The sequence below is a fragment of the Ammospiza nelsoni genome, chromosome 4 (genome assembly GCF_027579445.1).
Source record: "Ammospiza nelsoni isolate bAmmNel1 chromosome 4, bAmmNel1.pri, whole genome shotgun sequence".
Classification (NCBI taxonomy): domain Eukaryota; kingdom Metazoa; phylum Chordata; class Aves; order Passeriformes; family Passerellidae; genus Ammospiza; species Ammospiza nelsoni.
This window is the reverse complement of record NC_080636.1, coordinates 32,135,394-32,159,727: the sequence shown is the minus strand read 5'-3', so window position 1 is coordinate 32,159,727 and position 24,334 is coordinate 32,135,394. Positions and strand designations below refer to the sequence as shown.

At 36.7% G+C, this 24,334-nt stretch overlaps 1 protein-coding gene across 6 annotated transcripts in view; it reads right to left on the bottom strand.

Annotated features, from left to right (window-relative positions):
• SORBS2 (sorbin and SH3 domain containing 2) overlaps positions 1–24,334 on the bottom strand; it is a 144,978-nt gene that overhangs the window by 34,371 nt on the left and 86,273 nt on the right. For 2 of the 6 annotated variants that reach the window (XM_059471435.1, XM_059471439.1), the window contains exons 1-5: positions 18,601–18,700; positions 14,095–14,161; positions 13,271–13,315; positions 11,910–12,093; positions 8,765–8,879 (exon numbers count right to left, since the gene is read on the bottom strand). In XM_059471435.1, coding sequence (XP_059327418.1) covers positions 8,765–8,879; positions 11,910–12,093; positions 13,271–13,315; positions 14,095–14,161; positions 18,601–18,624 — 435 coding nt within the window. In that variant the 5' untranslated portion in view covers positions 18,625–18,700. Of the gene's footprint in view, positions 1–1,590; positions 1,675–8,764; positions 8,880–11,909; positions 12,094–13,270; positions 13,316–14,094; positions 14,162–18,600; positions 18,701–19,424; positions 19,601–21,924; positions 22,070–24,334 lie in introns of those variants that run through there. The other 4 variants (XM_059471433.1, XM_059471434.1, XM_059471437.1 and 1 more) reach the window with 4 other exon arrangements.

Genomic DNA, 24,334 nt, shown 5'->3' with positions numbered 1-24,334 from the left:
ACCCAGATATATTTACCTTTATTATTTTTTTAAATTTTCACGGGATATTCAATGGGTAATTTTTAAAATGCTATGATTAAAACATTAAGGTTTTTAAAGAGTATATACCATTTGCTTTCTCTTCTGCTCTCCCTGAAGCAGCAGGGAGTTTTGATTTTGGCTTATGGCTAGCTAGAAAGGGACTAAGGTGCCTGGTTCCAGGGTGTCCTCCAAGGCCCTGTGTCTGTGTTCAGGCTCCTCATGTAGCTGGCATGTCACTAATTAAAATCCTGATAGGCCTCCAGAGAAGTGTTGGCTGACAGGGAATGAAAAGAATGGGGATATTTTAAGTCCTGATACTCTCAAGCTCATGTCTTTAGATTTCCTGTCTGTGGCCTGTGGCTTCTGCTTTTTAAACTCAAAAAAATCTCTGGGAGGATCTTGGGGAGCTATGAGAATGCTTAAAAAGACTGAGGGAGTGCTTAGGTTTACTTCCCTCCTTTTTCTAAGGGGATTTTAACTTCTTTTAATTTTCTGCCTATCTGGATATTGCAACTATCCTCTTAGGCACTCTTCTGGGATGAAGATACTTGCTATCCTTTTTCCTAAAGATGTTAGAGTGTACAGGAAAGACTTTGAGCTCTGTGGAGCCAGAGAAGCAGTGTGCAAAAGCAAGAGCAGGTGCATCTCCAACCCAGTTGTTAAGGTATTGTGTAGGGAGGAAGTGAAATCTAGTTCTCAGTCTTGCCTCAAGGACAGTGTTACTGTTTTACGATTGTAAAAAATATACAAGCAGCCTTAGGTGCTTAGATACAACTAAGCCTATGGTATTTGCAGAAGAACTGAAAGTGCTAAGAAAATTGAAGGTGAAAATTTGAGATATTTCTGATTTTTACGTGTTTTGGCCAGATGGAACCATTCAGGTTTATAATTTTAGACTTAAGTGCTGGCAGCAGGTCTAAACCAGCACCTGTTTGCCAAAGCCCTTGTTTTGGGTAATGGCTCTCTGTGAAAATTGGAGCAGAACTGAAGTCTGTCCATTCAAACAGGTGTCCAGCTTGAAAACAGAGCAAACCCATATCTCTGTGTTCAGGTAAAAAATACATATCCTGCATGTATACATGTAAGACATGAAGAAAAGGAAAAAAATTCTCAGTAGCTCCTGCTGTAAGAAATTTGTTTCTGGCTTCATACATTTAAATTTAGATCTGGTCCTTTAAGTAAAAGATATGATCTGCAACTTAGCTTCCTTAATGCAAACTGTCATATTTTTCTGTCCTAGAAGATTGTTCAAAAATAATCCAGCCAAATGCAACAAGTTGAGAGAAACCATCCTGTTTATAATGGAATTTGTCTTGTTATTAAGTACTTACACACTACTATTAATCTAATACATACTCCTTATTAAAGCTATTACTAAAACTACTCTAGCAATTTAAGAGTCTATTTGAAAAAAATACTCATATTTATGGGACTTTACTGCCTTTCCTCAAAAAAAACCCCTTATAATAATTTTACTGGCTTATACTTGGTGAACTTGGTAATTTAAATTCCTCCTTCTAACAAGATTTTTTCCTAAAGTGGAAATATCAATATTCTGTCCTCACTTACCGGACGTCCAAACTCCAGCTCTGAAAAGAATTTATACCAGGGTTCGTTTTCTAAATCTATGTCATCTGGGGTTATGCGATCAGTCTGGAGCAGTTGTGAAGGAAAAGGGAAGGAAAAGGCACACACTGAGCAAAGTGCTAGAAATGCTGTCACTTTAACAACAAACACACAGACATAGAACAAATATGGGGAAAGAAATGGAATAAAATCAAAGAATGAAGATGGTATTTAAGATAGAGGATATTCGTGTTCAAGAGCTGTCATTCACTGGTAGCTTTAATACTTTTCTTTTTGTTGATGTTCTTCCAAGGACTGGAAGATGTTAAACATTTTAAAATTACACTCTTAAAGCTAAGAGGGCTCTTTGACCTTTTCTTTAACATCACTGCATTAGTTAATTACATTTAATGCTGCTAAAGATTCCTTGTTAGGAAGATGGTTTAAATGATTGTCTTCTCCAGCATAGGCAGGAAATTGCCCATCAGATCAGCAATAAAGACACAACTTTATCTGTATTGCTTTTGGTCATTCTTTGTCTTCTCACAAAGCATGTTAATTCTGAATCTTGATGTCTTGAAGCAAGCACTGAGCAGAGATAAGGAATATGCATCATGCAAGCATCACTATGTTAAAAAGCCACTTCAACCTATGAAAAGGAACTGATATATTTTAAATCCTATGGTCAAAAGATAAGGAACAAAAAAATTATGCATTCCATTAATATTTGTTTCAGCAGTACTGTGAAATGCTTTATCTTGCATAGCCTCGTTGACATAATGAAGAATTTTTTTCTACAGTGGAATACATTGTTTTCATCTGAAAATTCTCACAACCAAGGGATAAAGCAATTGAAGATAGTAGTAAGGAAATTCTTCAGTGAACAGAAGAATAATTGACAGATTTATTCAAGCAGCATGAAAACATGACGGTGCAAAACAGTGCAGCTCTCAATGGGATATCTAATCAACTGTAAACTTGGCTGCATTAATTACTTTCTAAATAGCTTCAGTTTCTTTGTAGCATCTGATGTAGGCTTTCATGCAGCACAGAATTACAGTGAACTGTTGGCTTAAATATCTCTAAACAGAGAAATCCTCTTGTTAAAGACATTTCTGAATTTAAAATTTGCTTCTCCATAACTGTAATTATCAGAACCTAGACACTAATTATGGTGTGCCCTAGAAAGCAATCATCAAAGCAGACAGGGTCCTGCATAAAGAATGACACTGGTGATCAAGTATGTAACACTTTTTCCTCAAGTTGAACTGTCTCCAGTAGACTGGAGCAATCACACAGAGCTATTTCTGTTTTCTGCAAAAGATAACACTGTGCTTTTGACCATTTCAGGTAATAAACATCTTACAGCACTTTTCCTGCTGCTTTTGGTGTTACTGGGACAGCCTGCCAACTCTGCTCTATTGAAAGGTCAACAATCCTTCAGAACTACCTTGGTGCTCATGTATCTGTGAGCTGTTCATGCAGTACCTGGACCCCAGCTGTTGTTTTATACACTTCTCTTCACAATGCCCTTTCAAGTAAGGGAAGTAGGATTCCTGTGAATGCAGAGGCAAGTAAATGTCACTGATGAAAAACCTGCTGTGCTCCACAGAAGGGTTAGGAAATGAAGGTCCTCTGGAGTTTTGCCCTTATATTTCCACCATCCAAAGCTGTACCTCAGCAGTACAGCTTGAACTCAACTATAGACACCCAAGTCTTTCGTAGAGAAACACTACTGAAGTTAGCTTCATGAACTGACTACTAAAATGTATGAATTTAATAGAGAATAGGACTAATTTAAGAAAAAAACACAGGATTCTCTTCTACAGAGATAAGAAGGCATGAGGGCAAAAAATGACAGATGCAAAATGCAGAAGATAGCTTTGCTGTATATCAACTTGATATACAGGAATTACAGGAAATGCTTGCCATATTTAGAGATTTTTTTGCTTATATTAAAAAAAAATCCACAAATTGCACCTGAATAATCTGAGAAGACATTACTAAACAATTATTTTCCATCCTTTCTCCAAATTCAGTCATTGTATGTTGAAATACTGCATGTTTTTACCTTTGAATTCTATAAAAATTTAATTTTCAGAGAAATGTTGATATCAACAAATGGGCATATTTACACAAAACAAACAAACAAATAAATAATTTAAAATGTATATAGGGTTGGAATTGTGGAGTTTTTGGTCCTAGAAGTCCTGGCCTACTGACATTACTCTGTGAGCCTCAAGGTGCCCTGAAGAGCAGCAGCCCCACCCCTACCCAGTGATGGAACCATGTCCCTCCTTGCAGGGAGGCAGAACACACTGACAGATCAACTGGGCTCCCCTAAACCAGCCAAGGAGATGAAAATGAGAATGGGAGTTGCCTCCCTTTTCAACTTCAGACACTCCTGCAATTAGCTGTAAGTTTAAGAACCCTTGTGTTTCAGCTGGTAAAGAAGAAGCTAGAAATCATGTATTTTATCTAGTTTCTAAGTTTTAATTTCTTCTTGGGTAGCAAATAAAATGAGGCTGTTCAAAAGTATGTAAAGCTAACTCCATGCAGCCAAGTCCACTTTAATTTACAGCTTCAGCCGCAGAGGGCAGCAAACAAAAAGAAACTGAGCACTAAAGTCTGCAAATTCCCTGCTGCTGGCAGTTCTGGAGACGACTGCAATCCCTTTTCTACCAAGACCAATACAGAGGCAATTGATTTTGTTGGGCTTTTGGGTTCAGTTGTGCTGACAGAGCTTTTTCTATTATCTCCCTTTCTAAGAGACTTAAAATTAATTAATCATTTTGACTTAGAAGTTGCACTTGGCTTAGTCTCACAAAGTATCTCCCAAACTACTGGAATAGAAAGTAAAAGCAATAAAGGGAAATCCCTTTTTATGATTTGCTAGTCAAATAATATTCTTACAATCTATCCTTCATCTAGCAATTTAGTAATATTTTGATTATTCATTGAAAATATACTACTGAAGACCCCTAAGTAACTTCATTCCTTTTGCCTTTTGCACCAGATGGTCATCACAACACTGAATCAGCATTCTCAAGTATAGAACATGGACAAGGAACAAAATTACATCTGTAGTACTACATGTAGCTTTGCCTGTTCTTAGTTTGCTACACAGATAGACATCCACAGATAATAATCAAAACTGCATTTAAACTCATGAGTTAAATGGCTCTTTCGTGTAGATCAGTATTTTGCATTTGCAAGTTCAGACACCAAACTGAAGCCTGTCTGAAACAGAGGGCTGAGATGCCTGTTGTAAATTTGGCTTTGGCACTTTATTATCTCTAAAGAATTTTCTTTCACTTTTTTTTTTTCCTTTTGGACTACTTTTAAATAGCTGTGGTAACTCCAAGTCTAATACCAGATGGACTTAGTCTATTTCTTTATGAGAAGAAATATTTTATAATGCCATATTAAGCACAACAAGCAGAATATTCAGATAACCAGACTGAGATGTCAAAAGCAACCAAATATGCATGCTCTAAAGAAAATTTCCAATTTTTCTCTACACTAAAAACCAAACCAAACAAAAAACAACAGATGTACATCATGGAACAAGCCCAGTCTATTTCTGGTATTTGACAAAACAGTAATTTAGAAAAATTGATTCTAATAATGAATTCTTCTTGCATATAAACTCAGTAGAAAATTTGTTTGTTGAGCAGAGATTAAAAAATCTAGAACTAAAATTTAACCTAACAGTTTTATTTGAATAGCACATGTATACTTTTATGCTTTGAGTAAAATAACTAATGAAAATAGAGGCACTGCATATACGAGTTTTATGAGGTTTTTTTTACATCAACACTGAGAGTTTTCCTTACGTACTCTACTGCAGAAATAGATATATGTTCATGTATGGAGGAATTGCTTCTCATATATACAAGGCAGAAACTAGTAAAAAAAAAATTAATTTACAGATGAGTAAGATTAAGTTGTTACATTGCCATTTACTTATTAATGGAAAGTAAATATTCATTTTAGGAAACAATTCCATTGTTTGGATGATATTGGAGAAAAAGAGGAATATTTAGCTGAATTGCAGACACTGGAGATGGAAACACACATCAAAACAACTTTTGTACCACCCTATCAGTGGCTTCTTGAAATAGGAAAAAAGGAGCTGTATCACCATGTCTGGTAAGACTATTTAATGCCTTAATATCACAAACTTTTACTGCAATCTCAAAGTACTCATCCCAAATCTCTCCTTTATGCTGATGTTTTATACTCTTACAAATTCAAATTATGGAAGAAACCACACTAATTTCCTGTTTCATGGAGGAGGATACTACACAATACAACTACACTCATCCTTCTGCATCTATAACAATTACTGATCCCTAACCAATCTATCCATTTCATGTTTCTTACTAGGTCAATGTTTTATTTTATTATTTCTCACATTGTTTTGATTAATGCAGATTTTCTTTTCATCATTGAGGATCTGCTGCATAGTATTTCCCACTAAATGTTAGCTTCACGCTGAATCTCCATTTCTTTTATTCTTGCTGTGTTCTCATCTCCCCATTAATCAGAACTAAATTCCAATCTGCTACCTACACCAATAAAGGGAATGCTAATCTCTCAAGTCTGATTTTTCAGACTTGACAGATTATGATACAAGGAAGCTGTAAATATTTTATATTTTTAACAGATTACTTTGCCACCAAAACTACAATCTTGTAGACATGGAAATTATTTAATTAAAAAAATTGGATATTTGAAGTGTTAGAAAAACTCCCTTTGATTTATACAAAACGAATAAAGTATGACTTTCTAGTTCAGACACTATAAATGTCTGTCTTTTGCAATATTTACCACATTTTATATTTTTTATATAATTATATTTTTATATAATTTTATATTCCACATTTTTATTACTACTTTCCTTCAGTATCATCAAAAAATTTTCAGACACTAGAAATCAAATCTTTTGAGATTATTAAGATGAAAGATTTAATTCATGCAGTACTGACACATTTGAGAATTTGGAGTTTTCATCTGAATTTGGAACCAATGCAATATTTTCAGAGATCAGCTTTTCCTACACACAATGAAAAGCGCTTTTGACGTGTTTTGCTGATCATCCTTTAAGAAGTTAAGTTTTACTTTCTATATCCCATTCAGTCAATACAAGGAGAGCAAATACTTCAGTGAAAACAATTAATTTTCTGTTAGTAACATGGTTCAAAGGAAGTATCTTAATTATATAAAGCTAAATAGCATCTTCATCAACAGTAGACATTCCAGATTGATGAAACTGTGATAGCTCCCTAATTTTTCAACTATGTTACACTAGTGTCAGCAAAACTTTAATCTCATAATAATTTCCATTTTTTTACAGCTCTGAATCATACATAAACAAAAAAAATCTCTCAATTCTGTACATGAATGTACTTTCCTCAGCTTTAAAAATTTCTTATACAATGAGATGGTTCCTTGTATGTACATCAGCTAAGCCTAAACTTTTAGTCTAAGCTTCAAGATGGCAAAGTATGACCTTACCCTTGATGGATATTGCTTAGTAAGTAACATGACTACAACATGACTAAAGCTTTTCTGTATGAAAATATCTTAATGACCAAAGCTCAAAATTCATCTCTTGGTTCAGATTAGCAAAAGTAAAATGCATAAGCAAGTGGAAAAAAAGATCCAAGAACAGTCAGCAAACCTAATTTTCTTGTTATTTCATTCGTTTGCTAGAATTGAAAAAATATAGCTCTGAAAATATTCATCATCACTGCAATGGTTATATGAATTATTTTTGTTCACATTACATTAGCAAAAAATATAATTTATTAGAAAAGTGAGGCCATTATTGGAATACACTGAAATCAGTGTAATTTTCTTATTTTTAACTTGAATCTGCTATTCCACTTTGGCATTGGGAAAACTGGAAAATTACCTCAGTGTTTATAATGCAGCCATGGCACTCAAAAAGTTCTCAGGACAAATGACACTGCCATTTAGATAAAATTATTTGTTAAGTTCATCTGCACTCAGATACTAATTATATTTATTCATTACCAGTTCCTACACAAATGGCAATTTCCTCTTTGGAAAACACATTAATTCTGCAAGAACTCAATTTCACAGAAAATGAGCTTTGTGTTTTCTAGCTAACAAAAAATAGATTCCTGCAAAGACCAGAAAAACAAAGGAAAAGGTGCTTGGTTCAGGTGTTTCACGCTGTTGATATACTGCATATTCTGAAATTCAGTAATTTCCTTATTTGCTTTAAATTGGCAAAATCAATTCTGTGAACAAGCATGTAATACAGAAGCAAATAACAATCCAGTACTCATTTCATAAACCTCTTCCTTAAAACTGGACTCCCTCACACATTTCAACCTCAAAGTAAAAGACCAAGAAAAGAAAATATCACCATTGATACATAACAGCTTTTCTAAAATAAGAAAATGTTAAGATAGCACAAAGTTAAATAAGAAGAGCTGGGTGAATGTGCCTTTCAGCAAATGAAAACTTCTGTTAATTGTCATTTTGCAAGCATTAAGCATAGCTTTATTCCACAATTGCTATAATTATTCAGAAAGCAGGAATAAAGACTTCTAATTACATGTTAATGTATACTCATCATAATGTACATTCACTCAAATCACAGAGTATTTGAGGCTGGAAAGGACCCCCAGAGGTCATCTAGCCCAACCTCCTGCTAAAGGTAGGTATAATCATATCAGGTTGCTCAGGGCTGTGTTCAGGTAAGTCCTGTCTGGGCAACCTTGGCCAGCATTTGACCAAAATCTCCTTAGATATACGATTCAGCACATCCTGAAAATGCAAATATCTTCTTTTTATGCATTAATTATTCAGATATCATATGTGCTGTTAACACTACTGAAAATAAGTGCTGTAGATGCACACCAATTAGAAAAAGCAGTTTCCATCTGTTTTGTCTATCATCCATGAGGTTTGCACAGTGGTGATTCCTTGGAAACACCAGAAGATGTAAGTTAAGCAAATAAGCCAAACCAAATTTTTCAATACAACCGTCAGATAAGAACAAAGACAAATTGCTGCAAAATTGTATTTGAGAAAGAATCTTCACTATTCTTCCAAATAGCAATTATTAACACTAAGTAATAAAAAGATAGGCTCTTACCAAATCTCTTAGTGTACTACCCATTTCATTTGTGTGTCTTACCGGTCGTTCGTGCTCAAGGATCGATGACTTCCCCGGCTCATACTCAAAAATACTTCTTGGTTCAGAACGGAACTTGCGAGTATCTACCTTTCTGTCAGGAGGGTCCCAGTCATTCCTGAACAACAAATGCAGGTAACTGAGCTAATTTACTGTCACCACCTTGTGATTTACAGCCCTGTACAACAGAAACCTGCAAAGCCAGATGATGTTCACGACAGCTCTTATTTCCAGATCTCAGCTGTGGAACATAGAGCCTGGCATTGCAGTGTTTTGTTGTAACATTTTAACCTGTTTACAGCAGGTATGCTCAGTACAGCAGGAAGAATACTAGAGATGTCCAGCCTGTGATCACTCATATTTTTCTTTTAACTAGTAAACCAGTTTAAAAAGTATCCTTGCATACCACGTCAAAAAAAGATGCAAACCATTGCAAATAACTATACATGTTTTGTGCACTATACTAATATAGGCAAGTGGTAGATATTTTTGTCATCACTTAATATGATAATAAGGCCATATTGAAAAAGCTATATAATTTTCTGAGGCAAAAAATGAGGAATTATTTTAAAAGACCGCGTGATGATCATTATCCTGATCATTGTAGAATTGCTTCTGAATATCCTTGTAAGCAGCATATTGTTTCTCTGTCTTGAATAGATAAACAAGAAGAAGAATTTGGCAGTTGAATTTGGAATAGAAATGTAGCCATTTTCTCTATAATTACAAATTTGCTTTCAACTTAATAATGCTATGCAAAGAATAAAAAGTAACCCATGCTACCATATTTTTTCAGTCATTTATGTCATATTACTAGGTACATGTACATTTTGGGGGAATACTTAGCTACTTACAGTGGGAGCTACCTTTGCATGGCAGTTCTTGTAGTACCTACCTCCATTCTACTTGTAAACCTGTAGCTCACACATATTTTTATTTAACTCTGTGTAAAATGGCCCACTAGTAACTCAAAGGTTGGAAGAAAGGGGAGGGGAAATACTACCAGCTATTGTCTGTATTTGATAAGAAAGAGCACACACTGATTAAATTTTATCAGTTCTATTGGTTTTTCTGGTGTGACTTGGTTTGATGTGACCTGACATAATAATGCACATGTCATGTGCCTTAAAAAGATCTATGGGGTAGCTTTTGGTTATAATATGCTTGCAAGTGCATTTCAGGGACACAGACATCTCTATTTATAAAATGCCCTACATTTAAAGGGAAGTAGTTCTACATGGTTTATCGTTTATTTTCACTAAGGAAAAAATTCTTTTCAGAGCAGAAAATGTTACATTTTTTGAGAATGAACAGGAAAATGGAAATATTCGGATGAAGTTGCATTGTACTGAAAGCCACTAAAGAAAAAAGGATGCTACTGAAATTCTGATTCACACTCAGTTCAACTAATTTACAGTTTTCAGCCTTTAATCCTGTACGGGCTATATTTTGAGCTCAACTGCTAATGCAAACCATATCTTGCCTTGCAGCTATAAAACATGTGATATATGTGGACCTAAGCCTCTTAGGTGAGATTTTAAATACTGTGGTTTCTAGGCAATTAAAAAAAGAATCTCCCAACAGCAGGAAAAGATTGATGCACTGTAGCTTTCAGCAGTGGGCAAAGCATAGCTAACGTGTTTGGCATCCCTTGGCCTGGAGAACACAGATTTCCACTGCCTGTTGTATCATGCAGGAGATTAAAAGGGGAGGCTAAATAGCCAAAATCAGTACTCAGCAGCTGTTTCCAAGCTTGACAAGGTGCACTGCAACAGGCCTCAGTTTCTGTGACCGAGGCATTTGGCCTAGCACAGGACAACAACTCACACAACTTCAGAGATCAAAGCTAAACAGTTCCACATTTTGGTGTCCTGCTAAAAAAATCTGCACTTCTGTATGACCTGCTAACAAAACTCAAGCCTCATGGCCTCTGTGAGGCAGCCCAACTCTAACCTTTAGCATTTCCTCTTGACAACCTGCCCTTGGCAACAGGGAAGCCAAAATCAGTAACTATCAAGCAATCTCATCTTCCTCTCCAGTATGTGTATCTACTGATTTACACTTTGGATTGCCATGACCTAGAAATTTTTGAAAAAGCCATAGTTTTTTAGACATTTAGTATGCTTTTTCCTCATAATATTTTATTCAAATTGCTAATTAATCAAACCTGTTTAATATAAGTACATTTCTACATATAAATATGTTTACAATATCCAAGGTGACAGAAATGGTCAAATTCTCTTTTGTTGCTTGAGTGTAACCAAGAGAGGGGAGCTTGTAGGCACAGATGAAAGGAAAAATATTACCCTTTTAATATATAATATATACATAGACACACATATAGATTTATAATAGCATAATATTATGTTAACAGGTAGTATTAATAATATAATACTACAGAAGAAGATTTTTTTTCTTGAGCTAGGACCTACAGATATGCTAAAGTCAATGGAATTTGTGTGCAGGTCTCTTGCAAGTACTTACCCTTTTATCAAAAGGGTAAGTACTTCTTTCCTGAGTTATTTATTATTAACTTTTTCCAGACTGAACTCTAACCAGTGGGACTTGGTTTTGTGCAGAGAATTTGGATAGAGAACTATAAGATATCCAAAATGCCTCTTTAATCTGCAAACACTGCCTTGGTCTACCAAAATGGAGACTGAAAAAATGGGGGTATAAAGCACTTCTGAACTCTGGGGAAATGTGGGTTGACTTCTATGCTCTTGTACAGCTTTGCTCTCCCTTGACTTTTGAATTACATCATCTTTTTGATGCTTTCTCTTTGGTGCTGGATACAATAAATGGCCTTTCCTACTCAGAGACTAACTATTGAAGACAGCTCCTAGAGCACGGACTGTTCTGAAACACAGCAAGCAGGACAATAGCACTAATGAGAATAAAAATCCTTAATGATGCTCATGGGTGCATCATGAATAAGAAAAAACAATTCTTTAGCACACTGAAGAAATGACAGCACCATGCATGATGCCCAGACTCCTGGCAAATGTCACCCCTCATCACCTGACTGGCCCTTGAATAAAGCCCTTGAAGTCACATTATTCTAAAGCTGCTGTTTTACCCCTTGTTATATTCTGCAATTGGAGTACTGTACTTAGCAAGAAGACCTTTTGAAAATGCACAAACTTACTTTTCTGGTGTAGAGCGTTGCCTCATACGATGTGGTGGTATTGGTGGCGGCACGTGGGGTGGCAAAGGGGATGAGACCTTAAAGGCATCGGAGCCACTGTCAGAAGCACTTTTGGACAGTGGTCTGTATGTCTGTGTCTTTGCAGCTGGGTGTGCCTGAGCAGAGAAGGATGGACTGTAGCTACCTAATATAAAACAAAACCAGAAACAGTCATAACATAAGATTTAGTCTTAAAAAAGCACAACATGGACTGCTACAAGAACCCACAGTAACTCCATAAAATGGCAAGATTACAAAAACATGTAAATGAGTTTTAAAAGTACATTGCTGTGTATTGTGCAGCTCATTAGAGAGCTTCTTATATATTTTTACACAAAATTGCAAACACATAGGTAAAGTGCATTGCAGTTAAAATAAATTAATTTGATGGATAAGTTAATGGGTGTATACATCCATCACATCTGTTAATGACAGCCTGTAATTAATCTCCAGGCTCATCCTGTTGCTCAGTTGTTCCATGTTCAGAAGATAGAGAAGAGGCAGGAAACACACCTTTTTTGATTGTTTTAATAACTATTTGATTTGTGATGATGAGGCAATAGCGTATCTTGAGGATGATCACAAGAGTACAAAGAGATGTCAAACCACTGACCCACAACAAGTCATCTGAACAGCACAGAAAAAGGCATTATTCAAAGCATGTTTAATGCTACAAAAACTAAAATGAAAAAAATTTCAATGGCTGTTTTGCAGAAGGCATTATAGCCTTTTTGCACACAGTCTATTAATGCTTTCATTTTTACTTGTTTTGGAAATAATTTTACCATATGGGTATAATCTTCTTAAGACACAATGATTATATATCTTAGATGAATATGTCTTTTCTTGTGGCTAAATAACGTCAACATGAATGCTTATAACAAAATTGGAGATGTTTGTAAAAAAAATCTGTTTTATTAGGCACTCTCACTGCATATTTTTAAAGTGTATTCAGTACATTATTTTTGTCTTTCCATGTTAGTAATTAGTATTTTCATTTTCACACAGTAGTCCCCTTTCCATTTCTATAAAGGAAAGGCTGCGTTACTAACAATCACTAGTGAAAATATATGCAATGTAATCAAGAAACCATGGGGTATCCCTCTACAGTAAGAGGTCCACAGCTGCAATTAATTTCTGTTGTAAGAATGAAATGAAAATTAAACTTGTTTCATGTGGGGGAAAAAGGCATGAACAACTGAGATCAAACGAGACACTAGAAGTGTGTCTACAAGCATTGCAAAAGCGAGCGTGAAGAGTTAACTACACCATCACTTGCTGACATTAACAAAGCGTCGTTTTGAACACGGAGTAATTCCTACCAGTATTGTATGCATATGCAGTATTATACAAGTCTGTGTCGTCATCTACAAAAAGAAATACATACGTTACAGTAGTGCCATACATGCCAGTTCATCACAGAAACTGAGCTTTGTCTTTGCAAATACAAATAAAAGATTGGTAAGCAATCAAGCACTGTATTTCTTTTCCTTGTCTCATAGGTGCTTTTGGAAGACTATGTCTTCCCACTATATTTAGGCTGTTTTTACCATCTTATTGAGTTTTATCTTCTGATCATGTCACTCATATTGCATACTTACTAAGTTAGCACCAAACTGCAAATTACTGTCTGTTCTCTTCCCCTTCCCAAGCTTGATTCCTTCCTTTTGTCAGCTTTCCTCTGCTACAGACTGTTAAGCTGTTGTTCCTATCACAAAAGGCAATCCTAAATATCTTCTATGTGTTCAAGTTGGAGCCTGTAAGCCAACATTCTCCTGCCTACATTTCTTATTCTCCCACTAACATTCTGTGTGGCCATACTGAATGTTAGCTCTACCTCAGATGAATAGTGTCTCCTTCCTTCTGGAGGCATAATGAGCATAATTGCCATTTACACAGTTTCCTGACATCCTTGGAGCAAATCATAAAGGACATTAAAGCTAGCAATGCCACCAAAGCTCAGTTTCAGCAAAACCAAGTAGTATATTCTATGAAAACAATTAAATTCAGGCACAAAATTTTTCCTTAAACCAGCCTGTTTACTAGCCCACGCTGTTCTAACACTGGAGTTCTCCAAAAGCAAGGCAGATGGTAGATTTACAGTAGAAAATTTCTCATCCCTCAAACTGGACATATACATACTCACCAGGCTTATGAACCATATGGATTTGCTTGAACATTGTCTTGTACCAATCCTTTGGCCTGTCAACTGTCTGAAAAAAATACAGTTTTAACAATTACAACAAAATAAAAATACCCATGTGTACAGATCGGATCAGACATTTAATGTTATTCTGGAAAGAAATATTATATGTTATTCCCTATTTAATATAATAATTTTCATGTATTTTGAATTTATTTATGCATTTTATCCAGGAATTTCTGTAAAAAAATCTGAAAGACACTGAAGAATGAGTCACTCTTGAACTGTGATCCTGGGAGGGTATAATGGTTCAGAACATCAGAATTATTACGAGATCAAGAGTTCATCACCTTAGTGCCCTATATCTGACAATGATGAATGCTAGATTCTATACAGGAAAATAGAAACACCTCAGCAGTTATGATTACAAGCATGTAAGAAGTGCTTCTTTTGACCTCCTGGCAATTTCTGGCTTAAATTACTTTCTAAATGTAATTGTTAAATGATGTAGAAAATCTTTGTAATACTACTGAGAAAAGAACTAAAACCGCACTATATTTCAGAGTTAATGTTTGGATTGTTGACAAAGAGTATTCTTTTTACCAGTTTTAAAAGCCCTTTCCAGACAACTTTTTTTAACTTATTCAATAATCACTCATGAAATTATACTTATCTTTACTTTTGCAAACTAAGTAGTCCTAATCACAAGGTTCCCAAACTCTGCTCATATTGACTCCTGCTTGTGCTTCTTTTTATCTCTTACTCTTCTGAATTTTCTCTTTTACTGCAATTTTCTTTGAGGTAGGATGATAATATTCCAGGAAAGGATTAACACAAAGGCAAACATTTTCAGTATTATCCTTCTTAGGTGCTAGAATTTTACTTGTCCCACAGTAGCCATAAAAGCAGAAGTTTTAATGCAAAGAATCATGGAATCATAGAATGGGCTGGGTTGAAAGGGACTTCAAAGATCATCAAGTTCTAACATCCCTTGCACCGACAGGGACAATGTTCACTAGGCCAGGTTGCCTGGAACTCCAACCAGTGTGGCCTTGAACACCTCCAGGGATGGGGCATCCACAAAACCCACTATGTTCAAACCTCATGGTACACAGGGAAAATTCAAAGGACCTCTCTTGAAGTGCATTATTCTGCACCAGCAAGCACCAAATTTGCAATTACTTTGCTTCCTCCTCTTTACCACAAAAATCTATGAATTCTTCCCTACAGAACACTGGACAGATGTGCATGTGTTCACCACACACTGCCATCTTTACTAAATCCCACCTTTGCCATGATTACTTGTTATCTCTACATAACTAATATGCTTTGTTTACAATGGTCAGCTCTTACTATGAGGGATTAGGCATTTCTGCCTAGTCCTGTATTTTGAGGACTCATATTGAGTTCTCATAAAATTGCTACTATTATTAGAACAATGTTTAAAATAAGAGCAGTCAGTTGAAGAACTTGGGGATCTCCTGGGTAAGAAAAAAATAAAGCAGAGTTTTGCTTTTTACCTAGGCCTGCCTTGCAAGACAGAGGTAAAGGAGGTTCAATTTTGTCTCAAGATAAAATAGGTCCCTTCCCTCACCTACCAGTGTGCTGAGTTCTGCCAAGTGTAAGATATTCAGAAGCAGATTTGGGTCATATTCATATTGTTTCCCTAAAGGTATTAAATACCTACACTAGTGGAACTCTGGTTAGAATAATTTAGCTGGACTTGAAACAAGTATGCTGTTTAGTGCTCCAGGATGATATATCCTCAAAAGTTTACAATTCCAGGAGGTCTGAAGCAATTCATACTGGTGGACATAACCTCCCTGCTTCTCCTCATTTCCCACAGCAACAGTCCCATGATATTGTGACTGCCTTTCTGATTGTATTAAATGAAGAAGAGTCTTCCAGCCAGTGGTAGGTGAATAAATCACAAATAATGCATGAATACTGCTGCCATGTCCCTGCTGTTTGTCAAGCATTGTCTGGTCCTCCACAAAGTCAAAGGAAGCTCCCACACAGAGATCAGGTATGGAGAAGCTTCCATGAATAGAGAAGGTTTCCCAACATCCTTCTAGATATTTGAATGTTTCTTTCTCTCATCATCTTCCCAGCAAACCCTCCTAGGGGTTTCAGCCTCAGGCAGTAACTTGGCTTTATGTTATAAACCAGAACGGATTAAGAAATAGAATACATTAATTTTGAAATTCATTTTCTCAATTTATATTCACTAATCCCACACACCAAAATGGTTTGAGGAATTAAGAGTATTCACAATGCACGAAGCCATTCAGATACCATCCTGCTTTGCATATATTACAGCTGATGCAATTAAATGTTGGAACACGGCATCATCATACGTGAAAAAAACAATCAGCAAACAGCACGTAGAGGACATAAGAAGCAACTGCAATTGCTCCTTTGGAGAGTCCATAATCCCTGCAGTATTGTAATCATCCATCAGGAAGTATGCAATTAAAGGAGGCCTCTCTGACGCTGAGATTAGCTCAGCTGGTGCGAACAGGGAGCTAATAATGCTTGCATCCCCATATGGACTATTCACTTAAGAACTGGACTTGATGATCCTTGTGGATCTTCCAACTCAGAATATTCTGAGACTTTCAGTGGACCTCTGTTTTTTTGTGTTTTGTTTATTGTTTTTTATGAGCTGAAATATTACATCACTAAGTATGGAAAAGAAACCTAGGGGGACTTGGGTATTTTTCCTTCTTACTAAGTAGAGGCCTTTCAGTCTACCAATTAATTTTGATAATTAGATATAAAGTAATCATTTTGGATGGAATAAAACAGTGCAGCCTTACTGCTTTCCATGAATCTGGCTTTTCCTTTCCCAGGTCCCCATCAGTGGTAAATTGTGCTATATTTGACTGAATGCTTTTCTGATTGAACAGCATTTTATCCTCTCTTTTCCAGAGACTTCATTTTTAGTGTCTTGGAATTTTACCATCTTTGGGGCAGGGCTTGGCACAAAGGCAGAACCTAACAACAATCTGAATTTTCAGACTTGCATTTCCCAGAGCTAGAAGGAGCTAAAGCGGCATAGAAGCAACATGTTAACATGGGATAGGGGTTCTGAGTGAATAAAAAGCTTTACAGGAGCCTTCCCTTCTCAAAAACCTGATACAAAATGGGTTAGCAGGAATAGGAAGAAAATCTTTCTGTTTTCCTTGGCTAAACAGCTGTCTCAAACCATGATCTAAGAGTGAAGATAGACTCGGAGGAGACGATCACATCTTGCAAAACCTCTTTACTCCTAAGAAGCACTCAAAATCTGGAACACAGATACTCCTGAGTTCTTCATAACATGCTAAACTTTGAGCAGCACAGCATTTTGGAACACAGTGTGTTTTACCTATCACCCCTGAATATTCATTTACTGCTTTTTTGATAGACTGTTGCCATTTTTGCAAAGAGGGAAGAGTGAAACTTCTAAACTTTATGTGCAATGATAAATTGAATTAATTTGTAAACTTCTCTCTTCAGATGGACTGAGGGTGGACCTTCTGGGAGAAGATTCCTATTTGGATTGCTCACAGACCTTGGAGAAAGGGCAGATGATATACTCTACCTTCTACTATTAATGGAAAATGCAGTTTTAGCACTTTTGCAAGGTGCAGCATATTTGAGTCTTGCTGACAACTATACCAACTTTGTTCTTGCTCAGCTGGGATACACAGGGCTCAAATATACTTGTGCACACTTATAAAGGAATCACAAATAAGTATCTTGAAAACAATTTTACTACCAGCTATGTGTTAAGGAAGCAGAATAAGGATGCAAAATGGCACATCAGATACACTCATACATACACACGCTAGCATAAAGTTTTAACTTCTATCTGATCGTGAGAATTATTTCTATAATAGCAAGATTACAGGCAATGAGATTTCTTGAAATTGAAACACTCCAAAAATCAAAGCAAAACCAGCAGGAAAATGTTCTAATGCAAACTGAATTATATTTTTAGGAGAAAATGTGAAAGACTCAGAACATACAACCTGAAAGTTAAATATAGTTTGGCAGATTGCCAGCTTCATTAGGCACGCTTAAGGGGGATTTCTGTTATAATCTTATATAACTGATATGCTCCCTATTAGAACAATCTGCAACTAAAAAAGCACAAAACCAATTACCATATCCAGTATAAAGCAGAGGGACTACTTACTTAAAAAGAGGACAGAAAGCTAGAGCATTGCTGGAAAGAAATGTCTTCCTTTTAAAAGATTCTGATCATATAACTTTTTAATGTCATAAATAAAGCAAGAAACGCCAGACTTCCCCCCCCCCCCCTTCCTATAAAAATTTCCCCCACCTTACCACTTATCCTGATTTTTTCCTATTGATTTTCTCCATTAATTCCTGGTTTCCCCTCTAATTTTTCAATCCCTTGAAGCAATTCTTGGCAATACAACATAGCCCCCCATATGTCAATATTGGCAGACAGGATACATCCAACAGCTGCTACATCCCTGCACCTCACTAAGACTTCACCTGCAAGGGCTCTGCCGCTTTCATCCTGGCTGCCACTCTTCTCCCTTTGTCCGTGCAGCACAGCAGTTCTTCTCTGGCTGGGGAGGCCAGCAAGTGCTGCCTTTACAGACCCAGTGCAGCTGCCTCTGCGCTCTCTGGAGCAGCCAGAAGAGGCTGCCCTGACAGCAGAGTGGAAAGAATGCTGCAGCATAGTGAAAACAAAACTCTTCAGTCTGACACCCTGGGACCACTCAAGCAGTGACCAGCGGCAGATGATCAGAACGGGGCTGCTCACAATGAAAGGGCTCCCCAGCTATTCGCTCATGTGTCACTCAAGGGCACAAGGATTATTTACTGCACTGTCACGAAAATGCTGCTCCCTTAGGTTGCCAGCAGAACAAAACCGCACATTTCTACACTACCCTGATGACATGAGAACACTGCCCCAAAAAATGCAGAGGTGTAAGATTTTTGTATATACACACAGATGTGCATATGATTATTTGCACACACACATATATATACATATATATAGTATGCATAAGCTTTATTTCAGAAATAAACCAAATGCAATTACTGTGCATCTCCAAAAGGGAAGAACTACAAGAGACACAAGAAAGACACAAAATTTTGGCTACTTCTAATTAAAACTAGAAACATGAGGTTGCCCAATTATGCTCCCATCAGCATTCTCCTTTTCGTCAACACACAATATTATATTCACAAGGCTGCTGATTACACACGCTCTATTCCAAATTATATAAGAGTAGAAGAATGTGAAAAACCCATTACCAACAATCAGTTCATTGTATGAGTTCATACACAGATTTCCCAGAATTTCCTACCGTTCTAATTGCTGTAGGGATTCCAGATTCATCTACCGGGCCAATCCCTGCATAATGTGGAGCTTTAATTACTGTGATTTTTTTTTCTTCTTCTGAGGATCTACAGATTGGTATTGTACTGGTGGTGGTGGTGGTGCCAACATTCTGAACATGCTGTGAGTATGTCTCTGTGGACTCTGTAAAGATAACATGACAGAAAATTGTGTAATGACAGAATAATCATACTTGGCAGTTAAAACATATTTTCCCATTTCAGTACACTGTACAAAGGCTGACAATCTTAATTGCATACATATACATTTTTTAAAAAGAAATATCATCTTAACTCGGGATTTGCACTACTAATGTTATATTAACAGAATTATAAACTTATTTAAGGACCAGACAAACTATTAAACTCAGAATTAGAGTAGAAGTACTTTTTCACAATGTCTTGCTCAATAAAAAGAGAAAAAAACCCAAAAACATAGCAAAATCTGTTGAGAAAGGTGCAGTAGCCTTTCTCCTATAAATCAAACTTTTGCACCTTTTCTACCTGTTCCTTGGAAACTAGTGACATAATTTCAAAACTTCCACCCACCAAGCCCAGCAAACTATAGAAAATTGCTGTTCTCTAAGCACAGAAGACAGCCTTGCACAAAAACTTATGTCACACATGCTAAGAAACATGAAGTTTTGATGCATGAATACTTTTAAGAAAAAAATCCTGACATACAGTGTTCTTCCTTATTTGTGTTGATATGTTTATGTGACTCCACGTATAATCCATAAAAATGGTTTTTGGTAACCCAGCACCTGTAGAGCAATCTGATAATCCACCTACAGTAATTCAGGTGAAGTGTTCAATCTGCTACTGTTTTATAGTGACCTGTAATATTTCTACCCTTCCCCTTCAAATCTTCCTTTATGACTAATGAAATTCATATATCACTATTACCATTTCCTTCTAAAACGCAGAACAAAACTTAACAAGAAACACCTCAATGCTGGGATGTGACATGAAAATTTGTACTACTGCAGAAAATACACTCTTTCCTGTGTACAGGAAAAAGAGCCCTACTCCTTCAGGCAGCAGGTTTCAGTAAATTAGTGGGCTGCTATTACAAAGCCTCTATTTTGCAAATTCAGGTAAAGTGAGATGGTTCCACTGCAGAATAAATGAATGCAGGGAGTAAAAATATGTGTTCTAACACTAATGGTGACAATAAAAATTGACTTTCATGTGGCATTAACATCCACTGAATATTCTGAAGAAAAATATGAGTTTTAATATGAGCCTCAGTGACTCCTCAGTAAAATGAGCTCCAGTGACTGAAAGCTCTAATTTTAATTTGTATATTTCTGCTCACTCCCATTGCAGTGCTGGATTTGGCATGGCTGTTTCAGCTGTTTACTCAAGTCTGAAATCCTGTAAATAATTCAGTGCTACACATATATGGCGAGGGGCAACTCTGTGTGGCAAACGTCTGAATATTTGGAACTTTTTCCCAAAATGCATGATGTTAAATTTAGAAAACATTTTGGATTTGATCCTTCGTTCTTCATAGGCCTCAAACTGAGGCCACCAGGGGGTTTTTTACATGAGCAAAGAAAATTAAATCAGGCTCTTACTGTGGAACACTGAACTCTATCATCATGCAAGAGTGAAAGTCTTGGGAAAATACATATTTCAAGTATATCCAAACCAGTACTGATAGATCTTTAAATGAGCAAACTGGAAGCACTCAAAAACTCTAGAATTCTGGGATTTGGAGTAACCCATCTATACAGTTTTTGTACTTATCGCTATGATGACAGCAGCATTTGTCTAAGATGTCTCAGAGCAAGAACTGTCACCTAATTTCTCTGCAAGCACAAAAAAAAAATGTAAACTGTGGGACCACATTCAAGTTATTTGGCATGTATAATCTTTTCTAAATATGCACAACACTGGTAGAAAAAGCAAGTAAATTATTCTCTTGGCAAAATGGGATAAGACTGGCAAAGAGCCCAAGGCTGATAGTACTTGGTTTGTGTTTAATTTTTAAATTAAAGATGCTCTAAAAAAATACATGAACAAGTTTGAGATTGATGTGGCTTTAGGTTTTTAACAGCCCAGAGCCTCTCCCTTTGTTGACAGTATTTCTGCTGAAGAATTAAGGAAGTTGTAGGGAGGAGCAAAGTACAAAGTGTGCCCTCAGTTTCTTATGGCAAAATCTGAAAGGGCTGGACAGGTTGAGTGATTTTGATAGATGCCCTTTCCTTGGTAAAGCCAGTAGAAAATTGGCAAGAGGTTAGCTCACACACCTAGGTTATAAAACTTAACAGTAACTCCAGTTGAGGATCACTGCTGTACCTAACAATAAATGCTATTATGTTTTTGCATTTACTTCCCAAGGTAGATGAATAGACAATACCTTCATTATGGACCTGAAGCACTCTGCAATTGTTTGCAGCCTTTACCACATGAATCAGAATACATTGTGTAATGTATAAAGCAAACATTCTGTGCGAGGCTTACCCATCATCCTGCCATGCTGCATGATAACAATGTTGGAATTGAGTGAAGCTGGTGGAGGGTAAGCTGAAGAAGGGGAAAAAGGCCTTTGAAAGTGACTCACTGGGCTGGCAGCAGTGCCAGAATTCCCATTCACTGTGATCTGAGCCTGAGAGAGACAAAACAATATCCCATTAAACTACACACAAAGCTCTCCAACTGCAATCCCAAAGAAAGAGTGATGCAAGACTGTCATCCACACAACAATTCCCAGTTGTCAGGTACACAGCCATAATGGCATCTGCATTCACTGAAACACAAAACTTATCACAAAGGGAGCAGAGTGTGGCCCTTATATAGCTTGTACCTCCCCTCTTCCCTCCTTGTATGTGCTGGCTGTGACGCATGCTGTCTTGGGAAGGTGGCAGAGATCATGGTCAAGGCAATGAAGATGGCACAAATGAGGTTTGCAGATGCCTGACAGCAATATAAAATGAAGATGGCAGTAAAAGCTCCCAACACTGTGTGACAAAGGCTGTCTGCCACAGATCCCTCACATCAAGAGACACCTTCCCTTAGTGCACATACTCAAGCACTATGGATATTAATGGGAACTTCTGTGCAGACTGAAGGGAAAAGTCTCATTAAGACTAGCTGAGAAGAGTGAAAAAAATTTCTTTAAAAAATGGAAACCAGCTGGAGTGACTGTGGCATGCTGATATGTAATCTATCACAATAAAAATAAATAGCACCAATTAAAAAACCAACAACCCACAATCACAAAATGACAGAACAAAATCAAAATCAAAAGTGGGAGAGATGAGCAAACTGGAAAAAGCAGAAAGCATGTAAAGCCATTTAGGCTTTAGTCACTAGAGGCACTTCACAAGAGGAAACTATCTGCCCCCAGGTTTAGAATCCCTGCACTGGGGCTGCATCACTTTTACAGGGAGTATTGAAAGAATCAAAACTGAGATGTTGAGAAAGCATTGAATGAAGTAAGAGGGTAGTGAATATTTCAGCAGAAAAGCAAGCGAAGCTCTCTGCAACATCTCCTTTAATGCAGAACTGTTCTTTAAATCTGAATTAGAAGAACTACAAAATTGTCTCAATTTTATATAACAAATGAACTAAAACATGCTGCAGATGTAAACAAGAGACTACCTGAAGCAGCAAAGCATAAATAAAAACATATTAAAATGCATATTATTTTTACAAATAAAAATCAAATTATTAATGACCTTCTGTATGCATTTGTATTTCAGAGATTACAGAATTGATTTGAAATTTTTAACATCTTGGCCTCCCATAGCTAAGGGAGAAATACCATTTCTGGGTCCTATGCAGACATTGTGTGAATTCCTATATGCATTCAGGGGTTTGTCATTTTAAGGATGTCTGTTTTCAGAAATGAGCTGAAAAGTTTCTGTCGTGGTGATGTCTCCATTGAAAGTTTTGTGTGTAAATGTTTCCTCTCTTAATAAACTACAGAACCAAAAGTAAGATGGATTTTCTTCCATGACCCTCTCCTGCAAAACAACCCAGCTTTGGAGATGTAAGAACAGAAAAGTGACATAACTCAAAGACAGCATTTCAATGAAGGCATGTTTTCAGACAAGTTTTCAAACTGAGGCCAGCTATCTCTCCTCTGCTTCAGGTGTTCACCCATTCTCTTCTCCTACACATTATCTTTGGGAAAGCTTGTCCCTAGGGAAGGCAGGGTGCAACTACGTGCAGAGCCTTACACCTTCATACTTATTTACTATGGCTTTTGCTTCTCTGAGCAGAACTGGCGTGAGTTCTTTGCAGACTATGAATTTTTGTAATAAAAGACTGAGATATTCCAGAGAAGGACTTTACCAAATAGCTCAGTTAGACAGCAAGGCATTTACACTAAGTAGTACAACATATCATGAAAACAGGACCTGCACAAGCAGTTGAAGGACATCAGTCATAAATGTGTACGTGGCATGTTCACGACATTTCTGGGTTTGCTTCTGAAGGTCTTAGGTAAGATCTCAGCTCAGTTATATTTTTTTAGTTTCTAATGATTTTCTCCTTGAGGAAAATGTCTGTGAAGGTGGCTATTTCATTTTTTCATCTGCTGCATCTTGCATGGCTTAGAAGGTTAGCTATAGAAGACAGTTCAACAAAATTTCAAAGGCCTTTTCTTCCCTTGGAATAATTTGGTAGTTACTGACATTTCAATCTGAGAATGTGACAATTTAGGTCCAGGTGACAGAGTTTATTCCCAGATTTTACAAGGAAGTAAAATCCTTTTAGATGTTTTTTCATTTAATGGATGCATTTTTAGCCATCTGGCCTTTCTCTACAGAGAGTGGGAGATGATGACTTTTCTATACTGCAGAGTTGGGTTTTGTCAGCAGTTTAATTTCTGTGGGGTTCTTAGGACTACTTGGGGATTTTTGCTCTT